We start from the raw sequence: 23956 nt of genomic DNA on the forward strand, positions 1-23956 counted from the left end.
AAGAAAGATGCAAATCATTATAAGAAATGTGGATGAAATAGACTTAATTAAAAAAAAAAAAAAATAGTTACCAAACAAGACATACTTTAATGAACTTGTTTTTCTTAACAAATAAATCCATCAAAATTGATAACTTCAAAAGCACAAGACCAAAACAAGATTTCACTTTTTTTTTTTTTTTTTTTAATTCATTTGTGTAAAATTACACAATGATTCTCTGGGCTCCACATATAGGATGACTTTATTAAGGTGATAGTCGGTTCGGCTTTATCGATTTTAGGGTTAACAAAAACCAAACTAAACCAATGCTTTTACAAAGAAATGATCTAAACCAAGGTTTATTAAATAACCTAACCAATAAATTATTTTTTATTTGATTCGGTTTATTATCGATTTGTTTTAGTTTTTTTATATTTTCTTTTAAACCTTATTTTTATTTCTACATTTGTTTTGAATGGGTTACTTTTACTAATTTTAAATGAGAGTTAAGTCTATTTCTTTTTCTTATAGATTGAAATTTGATATTTTTTTCTATCACTTTTTTAAATAAAAAACATACAAGTAGCATAAACTGGTCTTATTTTCTAAACAACAAATATATATGCCCCATAATAATTAAAATACTAAAAATACTTAATGTTAGAGTTTATTCTTAATGTATATATATCCTCGATTTGGTTCAGTTTTTATTAATTTTTTAAATCAAAATCGATTCGAACTAATACTTTTAATTACTATTAATATTTCTAATTTTATACTAATAAACCAAATCAAACAATTAAATCGATTTAGATTGATTTGGTTTTTCGATCTTTCGATTTTTTTGTTGCATCCCTGGCGACATACCCTCCATGGCTGGTGAGATATATGGCATTATTAGAGGCTTTTCTGTAGTTATAGAATCAATCCAGGGGTATTCTAGTAAAACTGTTCAATCTCAATGTCTATAAATATCACCACCACCTCCAATTTTATTTTCTATTCATCAATTCGCCCAGCGATACAATTGCAATTGCGAACGACAATCTCTCCCATTTGGATCAGCGATCAGGTGCGTCTTCTTCAATCTCTCTCTTAGGGTTCGTAGTTCTAGGGTTTTGTCAAGCTTTTTATTTGTAGATTATTGTACTTTTTCCTTACTGCTTGCAACCTAGGGTTTCTTCTTGTCGTATCTTGTGGTGCGCTTCCCGTTCTTATGTAATGTTGAACGTCTTTACGTTTTTCGTTGCGATTGTTTGTTCTTTCATGTTCCTGTTTCATTTTTTTCGGCGGTGGTGAAGAATAGAATTGCTGGATATGCATATCTGGATTTTCTGCGTGAAATTGAGTAATTGCTATCGTGGTACTGCTCAATTTGGGAGACAGCGAGCAACTTTAGGTTATGTTGTCCGTGGCGAGAATGGAATTCTCCGGTGGTTTTGGTTATTGTTTGCTTCTGGTTCTTTCCATAGTCGATAAATTTTTATGATTTCGTAGGGAAGTGAAACTTGCATCTCTAGTACTGTTTTTCTTAAATTGTAGTATTTTATGAATTGGGCATGAATGTTTTGGGATAATGAGGACGGGTGGTGATTAAGAGTTTCACTGTATGAGGATTGATGGCTTCTTGACTGTGCTTGATATGCTCTAGAGGTCTACGCTTTATATCATTTTGAGTTTGATTACGACCCTGTTATGGATGTGGACAACCTTTTCACAGGATATGGGGAAACGGAAGTCAAGAGCAAAGCCCCCACCTAAGAAGAGAATGGACAAGCTTGATACTGTTTTTAGCTGTCCCTTCTGCAATCATGGGACCAGTGTTGAATGTCGCATGTAAGTATTTGCATTTGGTTCCTCTTGGGTACTTGTAACACATGAGGTTGGGAGGGACGTGTTATAAGGATTTTAGTATTTTTGTGGCATAGTGAGAAAGCTGGAATAGGCAATATGCATGTATAATATTCAGTTACTTGTCTCATGGACTAGTCTCTCTATCTGGGTGCCTCATTTGTTTTGCATTGTGACGAGGATATTTGTATGATTTTTAGTGATTTGAAGAATCTGATTGGGGAAGCCTCCTGTAGGATTTGCCAGGAAAGCTTTAGCACAACTATTACAGGTATTCTCTCTGATTCTCTTATTCGCTATCTGTCATGTATGTTTTACTTTGTACTTTATGTTATGATGTGATAGAAACAATTTATGAATTTTTTTGTAGGATTCTTCTTTTAGAATATTTTTAATGGATATTTTTCTCCTTCTGGATCAGTTTTTGCTTGATCTGAACTATAAAAAATGCACAGGGTCATAGGATTATTCTAGTGAATCCCATTTCTCTGTGTTCAAGTATGGATGAGGGGAAGCTTTTGTCATGGAGTTATCCCACCTTCCATGATCATTAGATTTTTGTTCCTGTTGTAGGAGGTCTTTCAGATGAAAATGCGTCCAAGTGTGTGTAGGGCATCATGTATGATTTGGGTGGATTTAATTGTCTCCGTGTCTAATCCATGGCTTGTTTTCATTAATTAGTCTGTCTGTGGAGAAAATTTTATTAGCACTAACATTTCAATTCTTTTATTTTGCAGCTTTGAGCGAGGCAATAGACGTGTAAGTATGAATTAAAAGCAACCGTGTTTTGTCAATATTGATGCTCTATAGTGCTTAAGTTGACGTGATGTTTTGCTTTTGATCAGATATAGTGAATGGATCGATGAATGTGAGCGGGTCAACAACCTTGAAGATGATGCTGCCTTGAGGGACTAATTGGGAAAGGTTGAAGCTTGCCGTTTTTCTATGAAAAACGAAGCTGGCTAGTTCGAAGTTCCTTTTATGAACCTAAATTAAGAGGGGGTCTTTACTGTTTGGTATAACAACACTTTTACCCTCGTAGCAGTATAATAGATTAGACAAGTATGTATGTACAGAAGTGTGTTGTAACGGCTTGCACTTTGACTTTATCACGAATTCTACGTATTTGTAACCTGCTTTCATGATTTTTGAATTACGAATCTTGGAGTTGGTATTTGCGGATGGAGAGTGGGGTCCTGAACCAACCATCCTTTATTATTGCGAATAATTCAATCTTCTTTTAAATGAAATGTTTGAGGATGTTCTTTTTCTTTAATGGAGGTAAGGGATGAGCTATAAATTGTTTGAAACCAAGATTTTCACAACTTGATGTCTGTAAGTGCTTTTAAACTGATTCTTTTTTAAAATAATATTCTGATTTGTGGATGAAAAGGTGGTTTTATGTCAATTGAGCTATAGGGTTGTTGGCAATTGGATACATGAGTTTGGCTTCTAATATGTCAGTTTGTTAAATTACTTTGTAGGTCTATTTGATTTCTAACATATGATCTGAATCTCGTCGATTTCATCCGTAACCTTTAATAATGCAGTGATCTTTCCAACTTTAATGATAATTTTTAATAATGGTAAGAAGATTTTAAATAGTTTACATGATAATATAGACATTTGGTGTAGATATGGCTACGAAAATATATTTAAATGGAAAATTAGTGGTGTGTGTTTTTAGTGCACCCGTGAAAATGCTCATGGCGCCCACCCACTTCCTTAAATTTTCAGTATCTTCCATATTTAATTTAAATATGCAGTAAAACCGCTCACACCTTTCCCTTCTTTTTCAAAAACCTTTTCTTTTATAGATTTATCTAATCGATTAATTTAGGGTCCCATGAGTAAGGAATTTGAAAACCAAACTACTCAATGTGGTGTTTGATATGAGATTCAGGAATTACATTCAAATTTAAACATACTGTATTTTATAAATGGTTAGACTAGTTATCTATCCACTTAATATTAGTTCTCAATAAACCATTATTGATTTATTTAAGAACATGTTTTATGTTTGAAAATAATTTGTAATTTTATATAATTTATAATACATTACATGATACAAATTTTAATAGTATAAACTATGTATTTTAGAAGTTAAATTTCAAAATCTGGATACAATAAAAATATAAAAACTTATTTTTCAAAATTTGCATTGTTTTGGTCATAAAATTTGAAACAATTTTGGAGATAGAATATGGATTAGCTTATTTTCTCAAATAAATAAATAAAATATTATGAAATAACAGTTAGCATAACAAAAATTAAGTAGTGAGTATCTTTTTTAGTATGATGATAAAGGTGTAAGGATTGAACCACAGACCTTACGAACACATACTGTGAGTAGTTAACTCTTATTAAAGTGATCAGAAGAACAATGATAATTAACATGTACTACATCACTCAATATTATCATAACAATTTTGCTTAAATATGAAAATTCTTAATATAGCATAACAAATCAATCATTTTTTCGATGTAACCTAGGTAAGATCAATCAATCATATTCAAACGAATTGTTTAGACAAATTTTTAAGCATTTTTTAAATCCTTTTAATTGTTTATTTTTCTAGTTCAACGATATACTGAATCTGATAATTTGATTTACGAATATATGCCTCAACATTTTTTATTAGGTTTAGTTACAGTTTACAACCAAGACATGAAAATCAAATATTTTAAAAACAACATCTAAGACAACGGCCTTTAGGAAAAATTTAGAACCAAAATACAAAAATAGAGAATATGGAGAGGATCAAATATTAGAGTTTGAAAAACAAACCTAATGTTAAAACCTAAATAAGTATATGCTGAGATTTGGGTTTTTTTTTTCCTTCCTTTTTTGAGGTACACAAGTAAAAGTTTGATATTTGGTACGGAATCACCTGGGAATTTTGTTTTTGGGCTTAAAGCTTCCATCTTTCGCTCCATCATTATATATATATATATCTATATATGTGTATATATAATACATTCATTTATATTCGCTCAAAGATTTCCCAAAATAACGAATTTCATTTCTGTAGACGGGATCTTCAATTCTGAGTTCTTTTTCCCGGCACTTTTTCTTTGTTTCTTCTTCGATAGCGACGCCGAAATCAGAGAAATACAGCGAAGAACTTTAGCTTATGGGTCGGCCTCCCAGCAATGGAGGCCCTGCCTTCCGTTTCACGGCTTCCGAGGTTTTTCTCCGCTTCTTCTTCTTCCTCCCCTTTGTTGCTTTTCCCTCTTTTTTCTCTTTTCTTACTGTGAATGATGCGTTCGTGATGCATGTTCGATGTTGGAGTTGAAAATTTTTCTGGGGTTGCTCAATTGTTACATCTATTGGCAGGATTGATTGTTTTTTTCAAAAAAAAAAAAAAAAAAAAAAAAGAAAAAAAAAGATTGTGTTTACTGATTATTCTGCTTGTTTTCTTTTTTCAATACTGGTCTTTTATGGAGGTTTCTAATCGTGTTCTTTTGAATTGATTAGCTGCTCCGTTATTTGAACTCGTATTCAGTTTATTTTCTTACATTTTCCCCCATTTCTTATTCCACTGGTGATTGTGTTTTTTCCCTTTTGAATTACGATGTCCTGCCCCCAAATTACTACTTCTGTAATTGGTTTGATTTAATTGCATAGAGTCGAGGATATGGTTAGTGTAGGTGTAGGTAGCTGCATTTAGGTGAGGATTGCAGAGAGGGAGACTGTTGGGGTTTGCTGGATAACGGTAATTTGGAAGAGTGCCATTTTCAATCACCCTTTCCATCTTTACGTTTTGGTGAGTGGTGACAGAGATTTTGATGTTGCTGGGAGTTGAACTTTTGGTTTACAGATTTTGATAAAATTTGTTCTAGACCCAAGAAATAGATCTAACCATCTAGTTTTTCTGGAAATTGTGTTGACCACCATTTCGAAATGGAACAGTTTGAATTCTTTTGGCCGTTTTGGTATTCAATCTACAAGAAGTTAATTAATTTTCCTGCCGGATGTATTTTGTTCTACAAGGAAGTACATTCTTGATAAGAAATTGAAAATTATTTTAATCAAATGCAGTTTCCCTGTTCTTGCTTTAAGGCTGCTATTATAGTTGTTTCTAGGCATTGTAATCTCATAGGGAACACTTCCTCAAAACTTCCGGTGATGTAATATTCAATTCTTATTTTTATCAAGGTCGCAGAGATGGAAGCTATATTGCAAGGACATAATAATACCATGCCAGCTCGGGAAGTTCTTGTTGCTCTTGCTGAGAAGTTTAGGTGGGCATTGAGCAGTAGCCTACTGTGGCTTTTATTAATTTGAATTGAACTTTTTATGTTTTTTTTATAAAAGACAGGATTGAAGAGTCAAAAGAATAATTTGTTTATGTTGTTATAGTGAATCAGTAGAACGGAAAGGGAAGATTGCTGTGCAAATGAAGCAAGTATGGTGGCTTCTGTTCTATACTTGACCTTGATATGATAGGTAGAGGTGTTCTGCTAATTATTGTTTTCTCTTCTTAGGTTTGGAATTGGTTCCAGAATAGACGATATGCTATCAGAGCAAAGACAACCAAGGCTCCTGGAAAGTTAGCCGTCTCTCCAATTGTCCAAATTGAGTCAACACCTGTGAGAAATGTGCCTCAAACCATAGTTGTTCCTGCTCCCGTACCAGTAGGTATTAAAAAAAATTGTTATGTTTTTATAAGTTCTTAAATATTTTCATTTTCTTATCCTGTTTTTTCATTTTTTTTTTTTACATGTTTGTTATTAGCTTATCATCACAAACCTTTCCTAGTGGTAGAATGGTGTTCGTCAAAGCCTCAGTCTAGGCTTCTATCGTCATTTCAAAACTTTTCCTCTATTGATCGCTAGTCACGGGGGAGAAGTTATATGTGGAGGCGTGGGAACTTTAATGGCATCAAATCTTCATTTTGATTTCTACATACTTATGGAATTGTTATGAAAAAACAAACTGCAAATTGAACTGCTAGCTTTTATGTCCCGTTGTCCTTCTCAAGGCTTTTCATCTGGTTCTCTTTTCCACCTCCTGAGCATTCCTTTGTGCCCCTCACTCCCCTCTTTTGTTTCCTTGATTTGGAAGGTTAAAATTCAGAAGGTTAGATTCTTTTGTTAAATTCTTGGCTTAGCAGGTCTTACATGAGAAAGTTAATACTATGGACTATGTGCAGAGGGACTCTACCTTCTTTCTTGGGCCTCAGTGGTGTTCCTTTCGTAGAGGAGCTGCATAAGACCTTGATCAAGTTCTTTGGAGCTGCCAGTTTCCTCTTTCAATTTGGTTCTTGGTTTTTGGGGGCCTTTGGTGTGTCTTTGGCATGGAATAGGAATTGCATGGCCAAGATAGAGGAGATTCTGCTTTTTCCTACCTTTAGGGAGAAGTGAAAGTTATGGCAAACTTACTTCTTTGCTGTTGTTTGGAGGATTTGGCTTAGAGAGGAATAATAGATTTTTAAAGGGAACAGTAGGTTTAATACCTCAGTGGTTGAGGTACTTCGTTATTATTAGTTGAATCTTATTCTTTTGAATTGGTTCATTTCTTGTAGTTATGTGGGTTCTTTTTGTTGGTTTGTTTGTTTTGTGTATGCCCTTGTATATTCTTTCATATTTCTCAATGAAAGCTACTTTCTTATTTTAAAAAAAAAAGTTCCTGAGGTTCCTTGCATTTAAAAGATCCTACTTTGTGCAAAGAGCAGTTAGGTGTATTTTTTAAATGCCAGGGTTTACTGCGTGAGTATTGTTTTTTCAATTGGAATAGAGTGTTTATGGTACATATTTCCCACAAGAAGTTAGTATGGTCTTGATAAACCTTATTCCATAATATTATTGTAGTCAATTTTAACCTTCAAATATATTTTAAAAGATAATTAAACCTTTCCCATGATGGTTCTCAATGCTAGTTTTCTTGGTCCTACAAGTCTGAAGGAAATCCATGATATATTCTTTTTTACATTAAATCATGGGTTGGCCATGTTCATGTCCTGTGAAGAACTATAATTTTTTAGAATGACATGGTGTGGAAAGCTATGAAGCATGGATGCTTCAGTTTGGATAGTGTGTGAACAAATTATATGTGTGCAAAAACTTATTGGACGTGTTGACCACTTGACACACGTTGGACTGAGAGTATATGTCAGTGTCAAACAGTTGCGAAGTAATTATCTTATTAACATCAACATCTTTCAGTTTTTCATTCAATTTCTGTGCCAAACTCCAGGTTCTGCTAAGGGTGCTCCAGAAAATCCATTGTCAGAATTTGAAGCTAAATCTGGGAGGGATGGTGCATGGTTAGTATAGCTTGTCTACAAATATGGGATTTTTGGTGTGAATTTGCTGGTCTCCATGCTTGATAAACTTCTTCATGAGAGGTGTATAGGAACAATTGGAATTCCTTACATATACATGTGAATTAATTACACATGCAGCACACATGTTTGCATAATACAAGAAATTAATAATTGATGTTTTTTTAACTGTTCATATGTTCAGGTATGACGTTGCTACCTTTTTATCCCATAGATCCGTGGAAAGTGGTGACCCGGTAATTTTGCACCTCTTACATGGAAATTATTTTTTTAAGGAAGCATTATGTTGCTTTTCTTCCCTTGTCAACCTATCTGCTGTGCACGTATTCTCGCATTAATTAAAGCTTTTATCATTAAAAAATGAACATGTAAGTATTAAGCCAATTAATTTTTGAACGGCCACAATCTCCATTTAGATGTAGGATAACATTACAACATGTGGTTGTACTCCAAGGGGTAAAAATTCCACTGTCTTCTATCCCCAGCCCTTGGGCCTAATGTCAAGGGCTATTCACTATTCATTAGTGTGGAGGTGGATTCAAAACCTTTTGGATCACATTCTCAATCCTATATTTTCTCTAAGTATTTTATGATATATGGTTAGGCGTGGTCTCAAACTAAAACAAAATTTATAACTATGGGGTTTTCTTAGTATTGCAGAGAGGCAATTGTATCATTGTCTATTTTGTGACTTGCAAGTTAGTATTACCCTGGATGTTTCTTCCCCCAATTCTTTTCTCCCACCCTACCTTTGAATTTGTATATGCATATTTAGGGTTAAACAACAACTTATCTGACCAATATTTTGGTGATTCCCTAAAATGGTCCAAGATCTGTATTTGATTGTAATTCAAAAGTTTGTCTCCTGATTTTTTGTCGAGTACAACAAATGTTGTGGTGAAAATGTGATTCTTTGGACCTCAAAGGAAGGAATAGATGCCTTAATTGTTGATGTTCATGATGTTTATAAATAAATCTGATTATTTGATTTGTTTGCTTGAATCTGGCTCTATTACCTAATAAGTGTTGTTTGTCAGGAAACCTAATAGTAGTTGTTTCTCAGGAAGTACTAGTTAGATTTTCTGGTTTTGGATCTGAGGAGGATGAGTGGGTTAATATCCGAAGGAACATTAGACCTCGTTCTTTACCTTGTGAATCATCAGAATGTGTGGCAGTTCTTCCAGGCGACCTCATCTTATGCTTTCAGGTAAAATCATTTTTTTGGCTTCTCCAGACTTTAATAGTACTTAAAGGGAGGCCCCTTTTGCATCACCTTCTTGCAATCAATTCAGGATAATCTCTTTTGGACCTAATTTTCAACTACCTTGTAAAACCACTCCCCTAGATGGAGTACACAATGATCTTTTAACATTCTCACTAGAAAACTCGACACACATTCTACTAGTTATTGGGAAACTTTTTTTCTTTTGAGAAATTCCATTTTCTTCAAAATTTTCAGGAGGGTAAAGAGCAGGCACTTTACTTTGATGCCCACGTGCTTGATACACAACGAAGAAGACATGATGTACGAGGTTGTCGCTGCAGGTTTTTGGTTCGCTATGATCACGATCAATCTGAGGTATGTATCTTCTTCAGGTTCTTTTGCTTGTTTCTATTCAGTATTACTCTCCTACCTACAACATCAGCTTTTGGGGGGTTGCAATGAACACAAACATCACATCAATATATAACCATTACTTTGTGCGTTGACATTGTATGTTTTGCATTGCACTAGAAACGAATCTCTTTTTCTGTGTACTTTTGTTTGTGTTAATTTCGCATGGGCTGAAGACTTTAGCTTTTGATGTGGGGAAAACTGGAAATTAAGAGCTTGGTTAGTGGTTTTCTCTTTTAAACTCTTTCTTTGGAGTTATAGTGAGTAGGCTGGGTAGTTGGTTTTCTTAGGGTTGATTGGTTCATTGTCATTTCAGTAGCTAACCTTATAGCTACGTGAAGAATGTTTTGTAATCCTCCATGGGTTCTACCTTTTTCTAAAATTCATCTATGAAATTCTTGTTTCTTCTTCTTCTTCTTCCAGAAAATAAAAGAGAAGAGGTTATCATTAATAAGCAATACCTGTGTTATTAATCAGGCGTTGTATGTTGTTCAGGATTATTGACTTGTCTTGGTCTGAATTATTGTTAGGAAATTGTTCAGTTGAGAAAGATTTGCCGTCGGCCTGAAACTGATTACCGGTTGCAACAGCTTCATGCCGTAAATGAAGCAGCATCCATTGAGCCCTCAAAGTCTAGCATGGATTCTGTACTGCTCAGTGGTCAGAGGATAAATTTCGAGACAACACAAAAGCCACTCAACAAGGATACAACCTTGGTTATACCAAATGCAAATGCCAATATAAATGTCCATGCCCAAACTAATACTCAGGAAGCAAGGAATACTGAAACTAACAGTGCTCCAACGACATTCAACTCTGGTATTCACAGTGCTCCAACCACATTCAACTCTGGCAACCCTGCAGGTGGCTCTGCATTCTCGGTTGGTATCGTGACGAACACTGTTTCTGGTGGGTCAGCTGACAATGTGTCTGATGGGAAGTTACTTAGTTGATTATGGGGAAAAATAAATTTCTCCATCAGTCTAATTTTAACTGAACCTATCAATTTAAAATTTTGCCTGACTCGTTTATTTAGGATGAGTAAATACCTAGCAAAGTCTGTTCTTTTTGCCCCATGTTTCAAAGTTATAGGTTCCCATCCACTTGCTGTGAATGCTGAATGTTCTTGACGGATGAAAAATGCAGGAGTCACGCCTCGAGTGTAGTATCGAACAGGTCAGAGGCATCATCTCTCTTGTTTTAACTTTTTCTTCTCTGCTTAGCCAAACATGGCTCTACACTTGCACAATCCATACTGATAACATAGTTTACTGCTAATGATACTGTAACAATCGAAAAAGGACACTCTCGAGTTGAATGGCATGCGAAAACTGGACTTGTTCATGTACCTTTTGCTGAAGGGCACATTACATGAAACTTTAAACATACATACACATATTCATATCAATAGTAATTTTCTTCTTTCTTCCTTCTGTTCTTCTATCTCTGGTGACCCTTTTAGGATCTCTGAGAAGTATTCCTCAGAGAAGTATCTATTCAAGGGATTATCAAGGAGGAATGGGGAAGTGAGGGGATAAGGCAATGATTTGAAAACCACCCGATGGGATTTGGATTGAGTGACTGATTGAATTTGGAAATTGGAGTAAGGGAAGCAAAAGTTCTTCTCTTATCTTTCATGAGAAGGGTAGAAACTCTGTTCTGTTCGAGACAAGGCCTTTCAGACTGCCTCTCTCAAGGATTTGAGGAGACTTGACTTTGAGGCTACGCCTCGACCTTTTTCTTTTCTTCTTCTTCTAATAGTACAAAAACTGCAGGAATGGAGGATCGAACCTCCGACCGCAAGGAAGGAAGGTCACGCCCATTATCGTTAAGCTCTTTGACGCCTCCCCGTTTGTCATAATTTTAAAACTGTATATATAATATCCTTGGAATTATGTAGCCCCAATTCTATATAGACATTTTGCTAGGTAAAAATCTAAGATTCTATATACAAATTTTGCTATATTACCGTTAAGCTAATGCTAGGTAAAAAATTTACCCCTTAAAAGAAGAATTCTGATTCCACCCATGTGCAAGGGTTGGTCAACTAAGCAAGATGATGTGTGTGTATGTTCTAAATGGAGATCTTCAAAAATAGAAAAATAAGGGAAATTATTTACACAAAATAATAAAATTTAATTTTCTAATAGAGATTGATAGAGGCGGATAGAAATTTATCAGTATTTATTAGTGATAGAAACTTATAGAAGTTCATCATTGATATCATGTAATAGACGCTGATAGAAGTTTATCAATGTTTTTTTTGTTATTTCTGTAAATAGTTTAACATTTTTTCTATTCATGAAATTTTTTCTTTTTTAGTTGTTATCATCATCATGATTATTAAATCTAACTCTTTTCTGTCTAAAGACTAAAATCACTTTCTATCATAAACATTGATAAGTACTTTTGATCCCACTACTATCTCTTCTAAACATAGTTTGTACGTAGAACTTGACTTTCCTTGAAAAAGAATGAAAAAATATATAAACATAATGTTGAAGTATAACATTGGGAATGTTACTTGATTTTTGGACAAAATATTTGTTAAATTGACCCTTGCATCATGTAAAATTAGAAGAGAGAAGTTGAAAAATAGATCAAGAAATATGCCTAAACAAAGATCAAATATGTGTAACACCAACAGGAATTGGATAGTTTGATGTATCTATTTAATTTGAAGGATAAGTAAAATCGAATTGACAAAGATCTATTTGTAAATTTGTTTGGTTTGATTTGGTACGGTTTAAGAGTGAAGTTTAAACAATAAATTCCTTTTTTCAATATTTATATTGTGGTTCCACTTTTGAACATAGTCCTTAAACCTAGCATGAAATGTATTTAAATTCTTAATAATTATTTTATAAATTTACCATTACATTTTTAAAAATCTTAAATGATGTCTTTTTTAGTTCCACAATTGCGGGTGGAGGTTCAAATCATTGACAAATTGTCATTAGTGCATTTATTTACTAAACTATATCATGAATCGATATAATTGATGTTTATCCGTATTAGAATTCAAATGTTGAGTTAGAATGAATTTACATTTGGTTAAATAATTATGGAGTAATTAACACAGTGACCAAAATAGCTTTCGTGCAAATTATAAAAATTAAAATGATTTTTTTTTAAAATGATTTTTTTGGTTAAATTATACTAAAATCTCTAACTTTGAAAAGTTCTATTTTAACCTGTTAAAAAAATTATTAGAGAATTTTAGAAGTTAGAAAGTATATAACATGGTAAATGTCACAAATATCTCATGAGTTGAAATGAATGCTAATAACAATCCTGACTTTTTACATATCTATATAAGTTACAAATAATGTCATATACACCTTCAAATTCTATGAAATCTTCTATAATTCAATCATTTTAGTTAGGGTACTATTTTACAAATCACCATAGATTTCAAATAATTTTCTTTTGTGGTAATCAAAAAAGAGAAAAGTTATTCCATTTTTTATGGGATAAAAAGAAAACAAATTCATTTGGAGTCTCTCAAAATCACGTGCAATCAAACAATTCCTTGAGTAGGAGATCAAATTAACATATTAATCGATATGTATTATTCAATTAAAACAAAATACACTTCTATCATCATTAAATAAATCAATTCTAACTTAATAAAAATAAAAAAGATATAACATATAAAAAAAATCCAAATATATTTAATCTAAACAAAAAAAGGAACAAAATTTAATTAAAAAAAATATTTGTAAGAACACTAAGGCTACGTTTACCAAGCAGTAATGAAAACTTGTATAATTGAAATAAGATTTCTTTGGTGGATGAATCGTAAAGGGCATAAATCGCAAACATAATTGAATTGCTTTTGATCGCGTTTACCTTGAATTGTGAAGCTGTCATATTTTACTATTACTGCCAAATTCATAATTTTTATACTGTTACAGTAGTGGTAATGATAACGATAATGGTAAAGATAGTTGGTCTACGTCATTTTCAATTAGAATCAAACTGAACACCTTTTATTCCTCAATCAAATTACACGAGTGATTACAAATTTCAAAAGAGACCTCATATCTTATTACGATTATGGAAAACAAGTCAAGACCAACAAAAATAATTAATTAGAATCTACTTTTTACATTACCATTGATGAATTACTTTTTAATCAGTATAAACGTGGCCTAAATTAGAATTCAAACATTAGAAATTTGGATCTTTTTCTTTACAAAAATTGTGAAGATTGAGATTCAACTTTTGAATTCAAAGTGGAATGACTCACCCAATTAAAATTTAGTTAAACCCATTCATAGTTGTTTTAAACTTTTAACAAAAAACTACTTTTAATCTCAAATAATAAGAAGAAGAAAAAAAGGAAAAAAAGGGGGAAAAAAACGGTTGTGTGTTGGTTGTGGTGACAAAGTCTTCGATAAACCCATTATTCTTCATCACTGCGCGGATGGACATTCAGACACGTCCACCTTCTTCTTTCTTCCGATTCTCTCTCTGTAAACCCATTACTCCATTTGGAAATTCATCAACAATGCCAGCTCTACTACGATCTCCTGCCTCTATATTCCGACTTCGATCCCCTTTCCTGAGTCCTGGCTTTAGAACCCTCGTCACCACTTGCAGAGCCGTCGTTTTGCCCCATTTTGGTGGTCCGGAGGTGCTCCAGCTCCGGTCCGATGTTCACGTCCCCATTCTCAAGCCTCATGAGGTTCTTGTCCGGGCCCGCGCTGTTTCCATCAACCCACTTGATACCCGAGTGAGTGTCTTTTGTTTTTTTTCTTTCTAAATTTCACTGTTCTTGGTCATTTTATTTCAGGTGGATTTCTTTTTACTTCTTGTTTTTTGGGTTTAAGTATTGTTAGTAAAAGGGTTTCATCCATGGAGTATTTCAAGATTTGGGTGAAGAGATTTACTGCCTTCCCTTGAAATCTTGGTTGTCTATTTGATATTGGAACTACAATGTATTTTAATTCTGGGGTTTTATTGTTTTTCCCAGATGCGATCGGGTTATGGTCGTTCAATCTTTGAACCACTTTTACCGGTCATTTTGGGCCGTGATATCAGTGGTGAAGTTGCGGCTGTTGGTTCTTCGGTTCGTTCAGTAAGTGTTGGACAAGAAGTTTTTGGAGCTTTGCATCCAACTGCTGTGAGGGGTACTTACGCTGATTACGCAATACTTTCAGAAGATGAATTAACTGCTAAACCAGTATCATTTTCACATGTGGTAATTATTGAAGTGATTTCTTTACTGTTCTTTTTTTATTTCTCTTGATGTTGTTGTGCATATTATCGTTCTAATCAATTATTCTGCTTGATGTTGGAGAAGAAGCTTTTGGTGCTTTGCTCTCCTTGTTTGTTCTGCCACTGCTAAATCAACTCATTCATCCTGTAAAATTTTGTGTGGCTAGTGGCTTGGTTTTCTTGTTGTATGCCTTTGTATTCTTTCATTATTTTTTTTTTCAATGTTCTTCTTTTCATAGAAAGAAGAAATGTGTGGATGGAAGTTTCTATATGGTAATGCTGAAAGTTTCTACTGTCCTTGTTTCTTCTTCTGACTTTTATGTGGGCAGATTTATTTGTTAGATTCAGATGCAACTCTCGAGACTTAAATTTATTTGCCTATCAGAGCAGAGGAAGGTGTTAGGAATGTTGTTAGGGGCGTATTAATCATTCACTAGAAAGCGTGCTAGAGTAACTATACCTATTAATAGAGTTAGTTTGGGAGGGTTGAGATTAGGAAAATATTGAATTATGAATAGTGGGAGAGGACTGAATCTCTTGAATGCTTAATATGCCTTCGTATATTTCCGAAATTGTTAGTGGTACTGGTAACACAGTTTTCATAATTTTCCCTTTCAACTTCTGGTTCTGATCAATTTATTCACTTATTGATATCAAGCATAGAATCATGAAGCTTGGTTGCAATCTTTGTCATCATAACTTTCCTGCCTTCATTGGTTGGCACCCCATTTTCCTTATTCACAATGATACATGCAGCCTATCATCTAAGTGTCTACAACTATTCAAAAACAAAAAAAAATCAAAAGTTGTCAAGTACAAAGGGCATTCTAGTTTAATTATAGATTTGTAGATTCTTATCCAGATTTCTTATTATTTGATAATGGCACATGAATGCGATACTAAAACTAGCAATTTAAGAATTAGGAACCCTTTGGTTATTCGAACCTTTACTTGACAAATTTTAAATCTCCCAAAATCAATCAACACAATTCCAAGGAGAGTTAGATAAGGTTACCTGGTGATCGAGACCGAGAGGTAAGGAAAACTAGTCTCCCACTCAAATTTTGAACACTCCACAAGCAAGTTAATCTTTCTTACTTGAATGATCCTGCAACTCTAGATCAAGAATTGCAAAAAGGATCATGATGAATCTTCATCAACACAGTGGAAAGATCTCATGACTCAAACATTTATGGATATATAAAAAAAACAAAGAAACAATCTCATTTTAAAAAATTCAAAATCCAAAAACTGTTCTGTACAACCTAATGGTCAGGCTTTATGGATAGCCTCCCAAAACCCTAATATGTGTCATATCATAGATCTTAGTAAAAGACAGAAATACCTTTATTTAACAAGTTTTAGAAAGGATAAAATTGCAAACAATAAAATTACAGCTAACTTATTAAAGAAATTATAAATAATAACTTTGAGCCCATCTCTCCTCCTTTTGAAGGGCTCGTCTTCGAATCTAAACTGTCACCTTTAAGAGCAAATTGTAGTCATGAGATGTTAACAATCTAGCTCTCTTTTGATCCTTCTTGAACTTTCGACCATAGATGAGTTTATAGACAAGCTTGGAGCAATATTTTTTAAATAATGTCTTTGTTTTGTACTTCACATGTGGGCAGCATAGCTCCTTTATTAGTGCTTTAAATTCATGCAAAAAAATCAAAATAAGTAGTACTAGATAATACACCAAGATTAACTGTGTATAGGCTCGAAGATGAGTCATTTTTCAGGAGATACTTTCGTGTTTGTCTCCTTGAGGCTTGGCACAACAATCTTCATTCTAATTGGATTGATTCTTTAACATATTTTCTTATATAACTGTGTAGTTCTACTTCTGTCAAATCTTCCCATGTAGCCTCTTTAAGTCTTGAATCTCTACTTCAAATTTCAACGCACCTTCCATGTTGGTACATGGCTGCAAAATATAAACAAGTAAAACAAAAATGGACTCATAATAATGGAAGATTCGTAAGAGTTTTGGAGCAGCCTATTAGTAAGAAAAACGAAATATTTTCTGTGTACAGAATTGGATAACTATAATATGCCCAAGGTCTAAGATTGAAATAATTTAAGTGGGTATTGCGTGACTTTGTCCTTGCCAACACACAACCTGTCCTTTTATTTAAAGAGAATATGAATTAACTAATGAAGTAACTACGTCTTATAAGAAATAAACTAGCAAAAGGGCTGTCATTTTCAGCAATACTCCAACAACAAAACTAACTAGTAACTACTACTAAAACCAATTAATCAGCTAATCCAACAATCAGCAAACCTAATCAAAAAATTATAAAGCTGTCTTTATCTGACTGTATTTGTATTGTATCAAGCAATCTACTAAACTTGACTGATCTTTGTCATTTTCGACTATAAGCAGTCCTACATATATTTTTTTTTAAAAAAAAAAAAAGAAATAAAATCTTCCCTGATTCCTTGGTTCATTTTAAAATCATCTTCTCTATCAGGAAGCAAGTGCCATTCCTTTTGCTGCATTGACTGCATGGCGGGCTCTAAAAAGTACCGCTAGAATCACAGAGGGGTATGTTCACTTTGTTCTGTTAACTTATATGTTTTATGCTGTCTGAATATATTAACCTTCTCCAGCAAGGCGCAACATTTCAATTTTATAGATTTATGCTAGCAAGGCACACATTTCAATTTTATTGATTCTGCTTCGTGGATTAAGCGGTGGTGGTGCCTCTATGCTATCCTTCTGACACATTTTCTAATATTTATGATAATTGTATTTCATTTTTTAGTTACATTCTGACCTCACTGTCCCCTGTATAACAAAATTATACTAAATAATCTTCTGTGTTTTTTGCATTTTCTTTAACGGGATTATTTCTGGTGTTTTCCTTAAAAATTAAATCTCCTTTGGTGGCAGGCAACGGGTACTAGTAATTGGTGGTGGAGGAGCTGTAGGTTATTCCGCAATTCAGCTTTCAGTTGCTTCAGGCTGCCATGTTACAACTACTTGTGGAAGTCAAAGTATAGATAAATTACTAGCAGCAGGTGCTGAGCAAGCAATTGACTATACTACTGAGGTAAAGGTTCATACGCTAGCCAGTCTGACCTTGTCATTGTCATTGGATTGCAATTGATAGTTTGCATTTGGAAGCTGGGAGCTTGAATGACTTTTTTTACATATGTTTATAGGGCATTGAGTTCAAAATAAAGGGGAAATTTGATGCCGTTTTGGATACAATTGGCGTGCCAGATACGGAAAGAATTGGAATCCATCTTTTGAATAGAGGTGGACACTATATGACACTTCAGGTATAGAGCCATAAGCTAATTAGTCTTTCTTGAAGTATTGAATTGAAGCGCTCTTGACATTGAGACTTCTAATTGCCATTTGTTTAGGGCGAGGCTGCATCATTGACTGATAGATATGGGCTAGTTCTCGGGCTTCCTTTTGCTACAAGTATACTGCTGCAGAAACAACTCAAGTATAGATGGTCTCATGGAATTGGTAATGATCAAAAGTTTGTATCTTTCACCAAGTACATTATGCACTTAAAGATAATATCAGAACTGTCCAATTACATTGTTGACATCATATTCCCTCACGGTTGAATTTTCCCTATAACTTTGTGTATTCTTGAGCTTAATTTGTTGAAAAAGCAAGTTTCTTAGTTTTAATATTCGGAGCTATTCGGAGCTCCTGAAAAAGTTGACTGGTAGGAGATATTCGGAGCTCCTGAAATCTCCCCAAGTTTGTAACCTCTGTCAAATGGTAGTTTCTTTAATATAAAACAACCATATAGATCAACTTTATGCTCCTGTTGTACTTTTTGGAATTGGAATCCAACTTTATCCTCCTGTTGTACTTTTTGTAACTCCATATAGATCAACTTTATGGTAGTAACTTCAATTTTGTTTCTGTTGTACTTTTTGTTGTTTTAGAATATTGGTGGACATACATGAGGGCGGATTCCGAAGGTTTAGAGGAGATCAGGAGGCTATGTGAAGCTGAAAAGTTGAAGATACCAGTCGAGAAAACGTTTCCGATTACACAAGTCAGAGAGGCTCATGATGCAAAGGATAAGAACCTCATTCCTGGTAAAGTGGTGCTAGAGTTTGATAGATGAAAAATCCTTTGATATATACTTGATTTGTTGGCTCACGTGCATTAAATCCTGTAAATAATTTTCTCATCTCTTTAGCATCAAAATTGCTTTGGAACATTAACTGCAAAGTGACGTACCTTTTCTAGATAGCCAGGTTTAATTTCTAAAAGAAAAAAACAAAATGGTTATCAAAGGACATTTTAGTTGTTTTTATTTTCCCTCCTTTGACTAGACAATGACGTGGCCTCTCTCTCCCATCTTCCATCTTCTCATTTCTTCGCCCCTCCTTTGATGAACTTTGTCGCAATTGTCTCCATTATTCTTAAATGTGTTATACGAGTATTTGAGTTCAAATACGTACTTTTTAATATATTTCTTATATTTAGAAAGTGAATTTTATTACAAACTTATAAAAACTATGATAAATTGTAATAACCATATTGAAACCATAGTCATAGTTGCAATTATACCTTTCAAACTTTCAATTCTGAAATTTGAGCCTTCAAACTTATATCAGTGTTAAAATTGGACCTTTAACCGTACATCATTGTAAAAATTGTAACAGATGTAATTTGAAGGTTAAATTTTTATCATTTGGGGTTCTAATTTTTACAATTATAGTAATTTGAGGGTATAATTGTAACACTTATAGAAGTTTGAGGGTCTAATTTTTACAATTAAAAGTTTGAGTATGTAATTGCAATAACCACTCTTTTTTAGGAATGATTTTTGCAATTTGCCCTAAAAACTAAAAGAATACCAAAGAATTTTCATAAACATCTGATTGGAATTCTCTGAATTTGTCTTAAGATCCCAAAATTAAATGATAGAGGTGGTCCAAAAGGATATAATCTTTGGTCCACTGTGATCCTTTCTTGTTTGTTTTGTGGTCTCTTATTAAGACATCAAATTTAATTGTTAAACATCACTTTCAACATAATCCAAACAATTCAAAACCTCCAATAAATAAATCAATAAAAACAATAAATTGAAAACCAAATTCAATTATTTTTTATTTTATCTTTTCGGTTCAAGAGCATATTTAGGATATAAACTTTTGATCTCGAAGATATATTTCTTAACCAAAGTATAAAATATCGAGATTTTGATTTTACGAAAATGTCGATTTTGATGGATATTTTTGAAAATTTTATAAAATCAAAAAATTTAAAAAATAAATTTAATTAGTAAATAAACATTGTATGATTTTTAAACAAGTTATCATGTCTATTATTTATATTATATCTATAACATTAGTGATATGTTGTTGCTTATTTTTTATGTTTCATGAATTTTTCTATAATATGATGGAAATATAGTTTGGCCCCTCATATCAATTTCGAACTCATGGAAACGTAAAAATACCGAAGAAAATATTGACATGTCGAGAAAAATTTAATATAAACATCTTAACTAGTTAACTTTTGATTTAAAAAAATTGTTAACCTATATTATTCTCAACCTTTGTTCTTAGAAGTACTATAAGATAAACTAATAGTTTATTTTTTTTCCCCAATAGTATTTAGATTTATGAGAGTAATGATAAAAGGAGAGATTACAACAAGGCACAAGTGGAGTTTAAGTCGCAATCTTTGTCTCCTTTATGTCTTTTTCTCTTTTTGAAAGAGATAAGATTATGTATAAATTATCATTATTATATTTTTTTAAGAAATCATTCATTGCTTTATACTTTATTTATAATAAATAATTTAAACTAAATTTATAGCCTCATTTTCTAAATAATAATAATAATTGAATGGTGAAATCTACTTTTTTTTTTTTCCCCTTGAATTTATCTTTTTTTAATCTATTTTCTTGAAGTAAAAGTATTTCTTTTTTCTGAAAAGTCCAAACATATTTTTAAATGACAAAAATTACGTCAGAAAATCTTATTTAAAATATATTTTCAAGTATTTAATCTAAAAAATAAGTTTTTTTAAAAAAAAATAGGAGTTAACATTTAAAATGTATTTTCAACCATTTTTGTCAAAATTATTTAAATAAAAACGAGTTTTTTGGAAAACATTTTTTTTCAAAGTTAATGATAGTGTGAGATTATTGGACAACCACAAAAAGAATAAACTACAACTTTACTTATCATTTTTTAATTTTAAAAATGTCAAATAAAACTCTAAACTTTCGATTTTGTATCTAATAAGTCCAAAAGACATATTCAATATTTTTTTTTTCAAATTAACAAATTTGTTAGATAGAATATCAAATTTGTGTCTAATAAAACATTGTGAGTTTCAATTTGTGTTTAATATGTTTTTTAGTTTTAAAAATTATTGAACATGTTAATAATTTGTTAAACACAATTGAAAATTCAACACTTACTCGAGATCTCACTTATCATATTCCATTATTGAAGAAACATTTTTTTCGTGAAGAATTCACCCATGAATTTATTAGACACAAAATCAAAAGTTTAAGCACTAGACACTATTTAAGATTTATGAACCTATTAAACATGAAATTATAAAAATTAAATGATACAAATCTAAAAAATCAAGTACTACCATGTTAATTAAACCAAAAGAAGTAAACAACTAGACAATAAGATTCTTTAACAATGAAGATTCAATTATTGTATTTTTAAAAAAAGTACAAAGATTAAAGCAATGAAATAAATATATTAACTAACCTAAAATATCATATTCATGGAAATTTTATCAACATTTATTTATTTAGTATAGTTATATTAAAGATGTCTTAATCTCTTGAAACATTAATGATTAGAAGCATAATTTTTTTGTTTAATTTTGTAATTTATTAGAATATTTGTCCAAATTAATAATGATTAAGAAAAAAAAAATACAGGTCACATAATAACATGACAGAATCTAGACCCATGAAACCAAAACCAAAAGGCAAATGTTTGATTATGTCTTTTTCACTTTATATATATATATATATATATAAAGTTTAATAAATTGGGTATCTTTTGAAAAGCCTTTAATTTCATTTTAGCATTAAATTAATAGCTTTCTTAGCTTCTTTTTATGGCCATTTTGTCAGCTTCTGTTGTGGGAAGTTGTATAATGTTGGTCAAAAAAAACTTCCCTTTGACCCCCCCTCTCTCTCATTATTTCCTCTATCATTATTTCACTTTCTAGTGTTTTTTTATTCAAAAATAAAAGATATTTTCGATACCAAATTATTTACAGAAATAACAATAAATCTACGTATCAATATCTAGACTTCTATAAATTTCTATCATTGATAAATATTAAATTGATAGACTTCATCAGTCTCTATCAGATAAAATTAAAAATTTACTATTGTGTGTATTGTATAAATAGTTTTATTTTTTATTTTTAAAAATTCCTAAAAAAGAAAAATTAATTTATTGGCCTATGCAATTGGGCCAGCTTGGCCCATCATTAATTTATTTTGAAATGGTGATATGACCATGTGGATTGGAAGAACTCTCCCCCCTTTCTTTACCCTACAAATTAGGGCAATGAATCTCTAAACATTTGATGCCTTAGGTGAGGTAGTTGAGAATTTCATGCAACTTCCTTTCCTTGCCTTGCCTCTAAAGAATTCTAGACTTTCCTTTTTTAAAAAAATTATTTGATTTATCGAAATCAATAAATATACTACAAACTAACATAATATCTGATTGTTATGTTGTATCGAATCTAACTTCGATAAGAATAATCGATTTTGTTTTTAAACTAAGAATGTTAGATAACATTGTTTTCCTTTTAACACGTGTATGATGCAATTTGGTTGCTTATTCTCAAAACCTCTCGTTGGTATATTTATTATACCTCGTAAATGATTATTGATTTAGTGGATCTCACACGAAACCAAAGATTATCAATTTTCACAATTTTATTCAAAATTTGAATGATTATTTATTTTTATTTTTTTTTTGTAGGTCAACAAAGTTTTAATAGTATTTACTGCTACAATAAATTATCCTATTAGAAGAGAATTGATATCTCTCAGCCAATTGAGCTTATTATTGAAGCAACAGCTCAATCTATATAGGTGGTACAATAATTTGTGAGAAAAATATATTTGAAGATGGTAATTTTTTTTTTCTTTTTACTTTTTTTTAATGATTTTTTATTTACTTTTTTCATTGAATGAAGATGGTAAGTATAATACATTTCAAGTTATAACTTACTTTTATTTTATTCCATTTACACACTTTTTGGGTAATCCATTATTATATTTTGTCAAATGATGATTCATTAATACATTCAATGTGCAATGTGAACGTTTAATTAAGAGTTATTAACATCATACCAAAGGAAAAAAAAAAGGTTTGATTTATAATTTTTTTTTTTAAAAAAAACACAATCATCCAAAATTGAGAGAATGTTTTCAAATATAAGAAAATGAGTCAACTTATTTACCAATACAGTAAAATGTCATTGTCTATTAGTGATATATATCTATTAGTGTGTGTCATTGACGTCAATATATGTCTATTACTGTCTAGTGATATTTTTCTATATTTAAAAATATTTTCAACAATTTTTCTATTTAAAATAATTTTTTAAATCTAAAAATTAAATTCGTAATTAACCAAGTTATTATGAACTATAAAATCTAAACAAAATTTTTAAATACAATATAAAAAGAGTTTAAATTCTAAAGATTGTAAGATTTATATTTTATTCTAGCTACTTGAACTTTCAAATGTCTTCATGAATTTTTAAATAAATCTTAAAATTAATCTTTGCATTAATTAAGTTTATTGTTGATTTTTCTATTAAAAAATTCTAATAAATTGTGAAAATATATACACATAGACGTCTTGTATATGTAAAAATTATTATTATGTAATCAATTTTGATAAAAATTTAATATTGAAAACTAAATTTAATATTTATTAAAAATGACTATATAAACTAAAATGATATTTTAACTTATATATATATATATATATAAACGTTTGC

The 23956-nt window shown here is 31.7% G+C and overlaps 3 protein-coding genes across 5 annotated transcripts; all 3 read left to right on the forward strand.

Moving 5' to 3' along the window:
- The first annotated feature begins 901 nt into the window (after window positions 1-901).
- Window positions 902-3080, forward strand: LOC120085098 (transcription elongation factor 1 homolog). Its single transcript, XM_039040992.1, has 5 exons — window positions 902-1051; window positions 1700-1815; window positions 2031-2101; window positions 2568-2589; window positions 2676-3080. Exons 1-5 carry the CDS (start codon window positions 941-943, stop codon window positions 2743-2745), a joined length of 390 nt encoding a protein of 129 aa, XP_038896920.1. The 5' UTR covers window positions 902-940; the 3' UTR covers window positions 2746-3080.
- A 1632-nt stretch (window positions 3081-4712) lies between these two features.
- On the forward strand, window positions 4713-11740 carry LOC120070247 (protein SAWADEE HOMEODOMAIN HOMOLOG 2-like). 3 transcript variants are annotated; one of them, XR_005479817.1, is made up of 10 exons: window positions 4713-5018; window positions 5990-6075; window positions 6194-6239; window positions 6319-6472; window positions 8030-8099; window positions 8302-8353; window positions 9181-9324; window positions 9577-9696; window positions 10263-10908; window positions 11195-11740. XR_005479817.1 is itself a non-coding variant. In XM_039022139.1 (10 exons), the coding sequence occupies exons 3-10, from the start codon at window positions 5999-6001 to the stop codon at window positions 10683-10685; spliced, it is 1086 nt and encodes a 361-aa protein (XP_038878067.1). In that variant the 5' UTR covers window positions 4995-5018; window positions 5482-5597; window positions 5990-5998; the 3' UTR covers window positions 10686-11740. The 3 variants fall into 3 exon arrangements, 2 of the variants coding, with proteins under 2 accessions (XP_038878066.1, XP_038878067.1); XM_039022139.1 differs by adding an exon at window positions 5482-5597 and having other exon boundaries at window positions 4995-5018; window positions 10263-11740; XM_039022138.1 differs by having other exon boundaries at window positions 10263-11740.
- Window positions 11741-14084: 2344 nt separating this feature from the next.
- Window positions 14085-19279, forward strand: LOC120071342 (reticulon-4-interacting protein 1, mitochondrial). The gene is made up of 7 exons (XM_039023558.1): window positions 14085-14470; window positions 14711-14938; window positions 17433-17506; window positions 17855-18014; window positions 18127-18246; window positions 18334-18442; window positions 18877-19279. The coding sequence occupies exons 1-7, from the start codon at window positions 14162-14164 to the stop codon at window positions 19059-19061; spliced, it is 1185 nt and encodes a 394-aa protein (XP_038879486.1). The 5' UTR covers window positions 14085-14161; the 3' UTR covers window positions 19062-19279.
- Window positions 19280-23956: the final 4677 nt, after the last annotated feature.

Source organism: Benincasa hispida, chromosome 1 (assembly GCF_009727055.1).
Source record: "Benincasa hispida cultivar B227 chromosome 1, ASM972705v1, whole genome shotgun sequence".
In the NCBI taxonomy this organism is placed as follows: Eukaryota; Viridiplantae; Streptophyta; class Magnoliopsida; order Cucurbitales; family Cucurbitaceae; genus Benincasa; species Benincasa hispida.

What these genes read in the sequence shown, in the direction of transcription:
- LOC120070247 (XM_039022138.1), top strand. Translation starts at nt 4,965, where the DNA reads ATGGGTCGGCCTCCCAGCAATGGAGGCCCTGCCTTCCGTTTCACGGCT. An exon ending in GCTCTTGCTGAGAAGTTTAG is followed by an intron (nt 6,076 to 6,193) that starts GTGGGCATTGAG and finishes ATGTTGTTATAG; the next exon opens with TGAATCAGTAGAACGGAAAG. An exon ending in TCTGGGAGGGATGGTGCATG is followed by an intron (nt 8,100 to 8,301) that starts GTTAGTATAGCT and finishes TCATATGTTCAG; the next exon opens with GTATGACGTTGCTACCTTTT.
- LOC120071342 (XM_039023558.1), top strand. Translation starts at nt 14,162, where the DNA reads ATGGACATTCAGACACGTCCACCTTCTTCTTTCTTCCGATTCTCTCTC. An exon ending in GACACTATATGACACTTCAG is followed by an intron (nt 18,247 to 18,333) that starts GTATAGAGCCAT and finishes CCATTTGTTTAG; the next exon opens with GGCGAGGCTGCATCATTGAC. An exon ending in TAGATGGTCTCATGGAATTG is followed by an intron (nt 18,443 to 18,876) that starts GTAATGATCAAA and finishes TTGTTGTTTTAG; the next exon opens with AATATTGGTGGACATACATG.
- LOC120085098 (XM_039040992.1), top strand. Translation starts at nt 941, where the DNA reads ATGTCTATAAATATCACCACCACCTCCAATTTTATTTTCTATTCATCA. An exon ending in CCATTTGGATCAGCGATCAG is followed by an intron (nt 1,052 to 1,699) that starts GTGCGTCTTCTT and finishes ACCTTTTCACAG; the next exon opens with GATATGGGGAAACGGAAGTC. An exon ending in TTGAGCGAGGCAATAGACGT is followed by an intron (nt 2,590 to 2,675) that starts GTAAGTATGAAT and finishes GCTTTTGATCAG; the next exon opens with ATATAGTGAATGGATCGATG.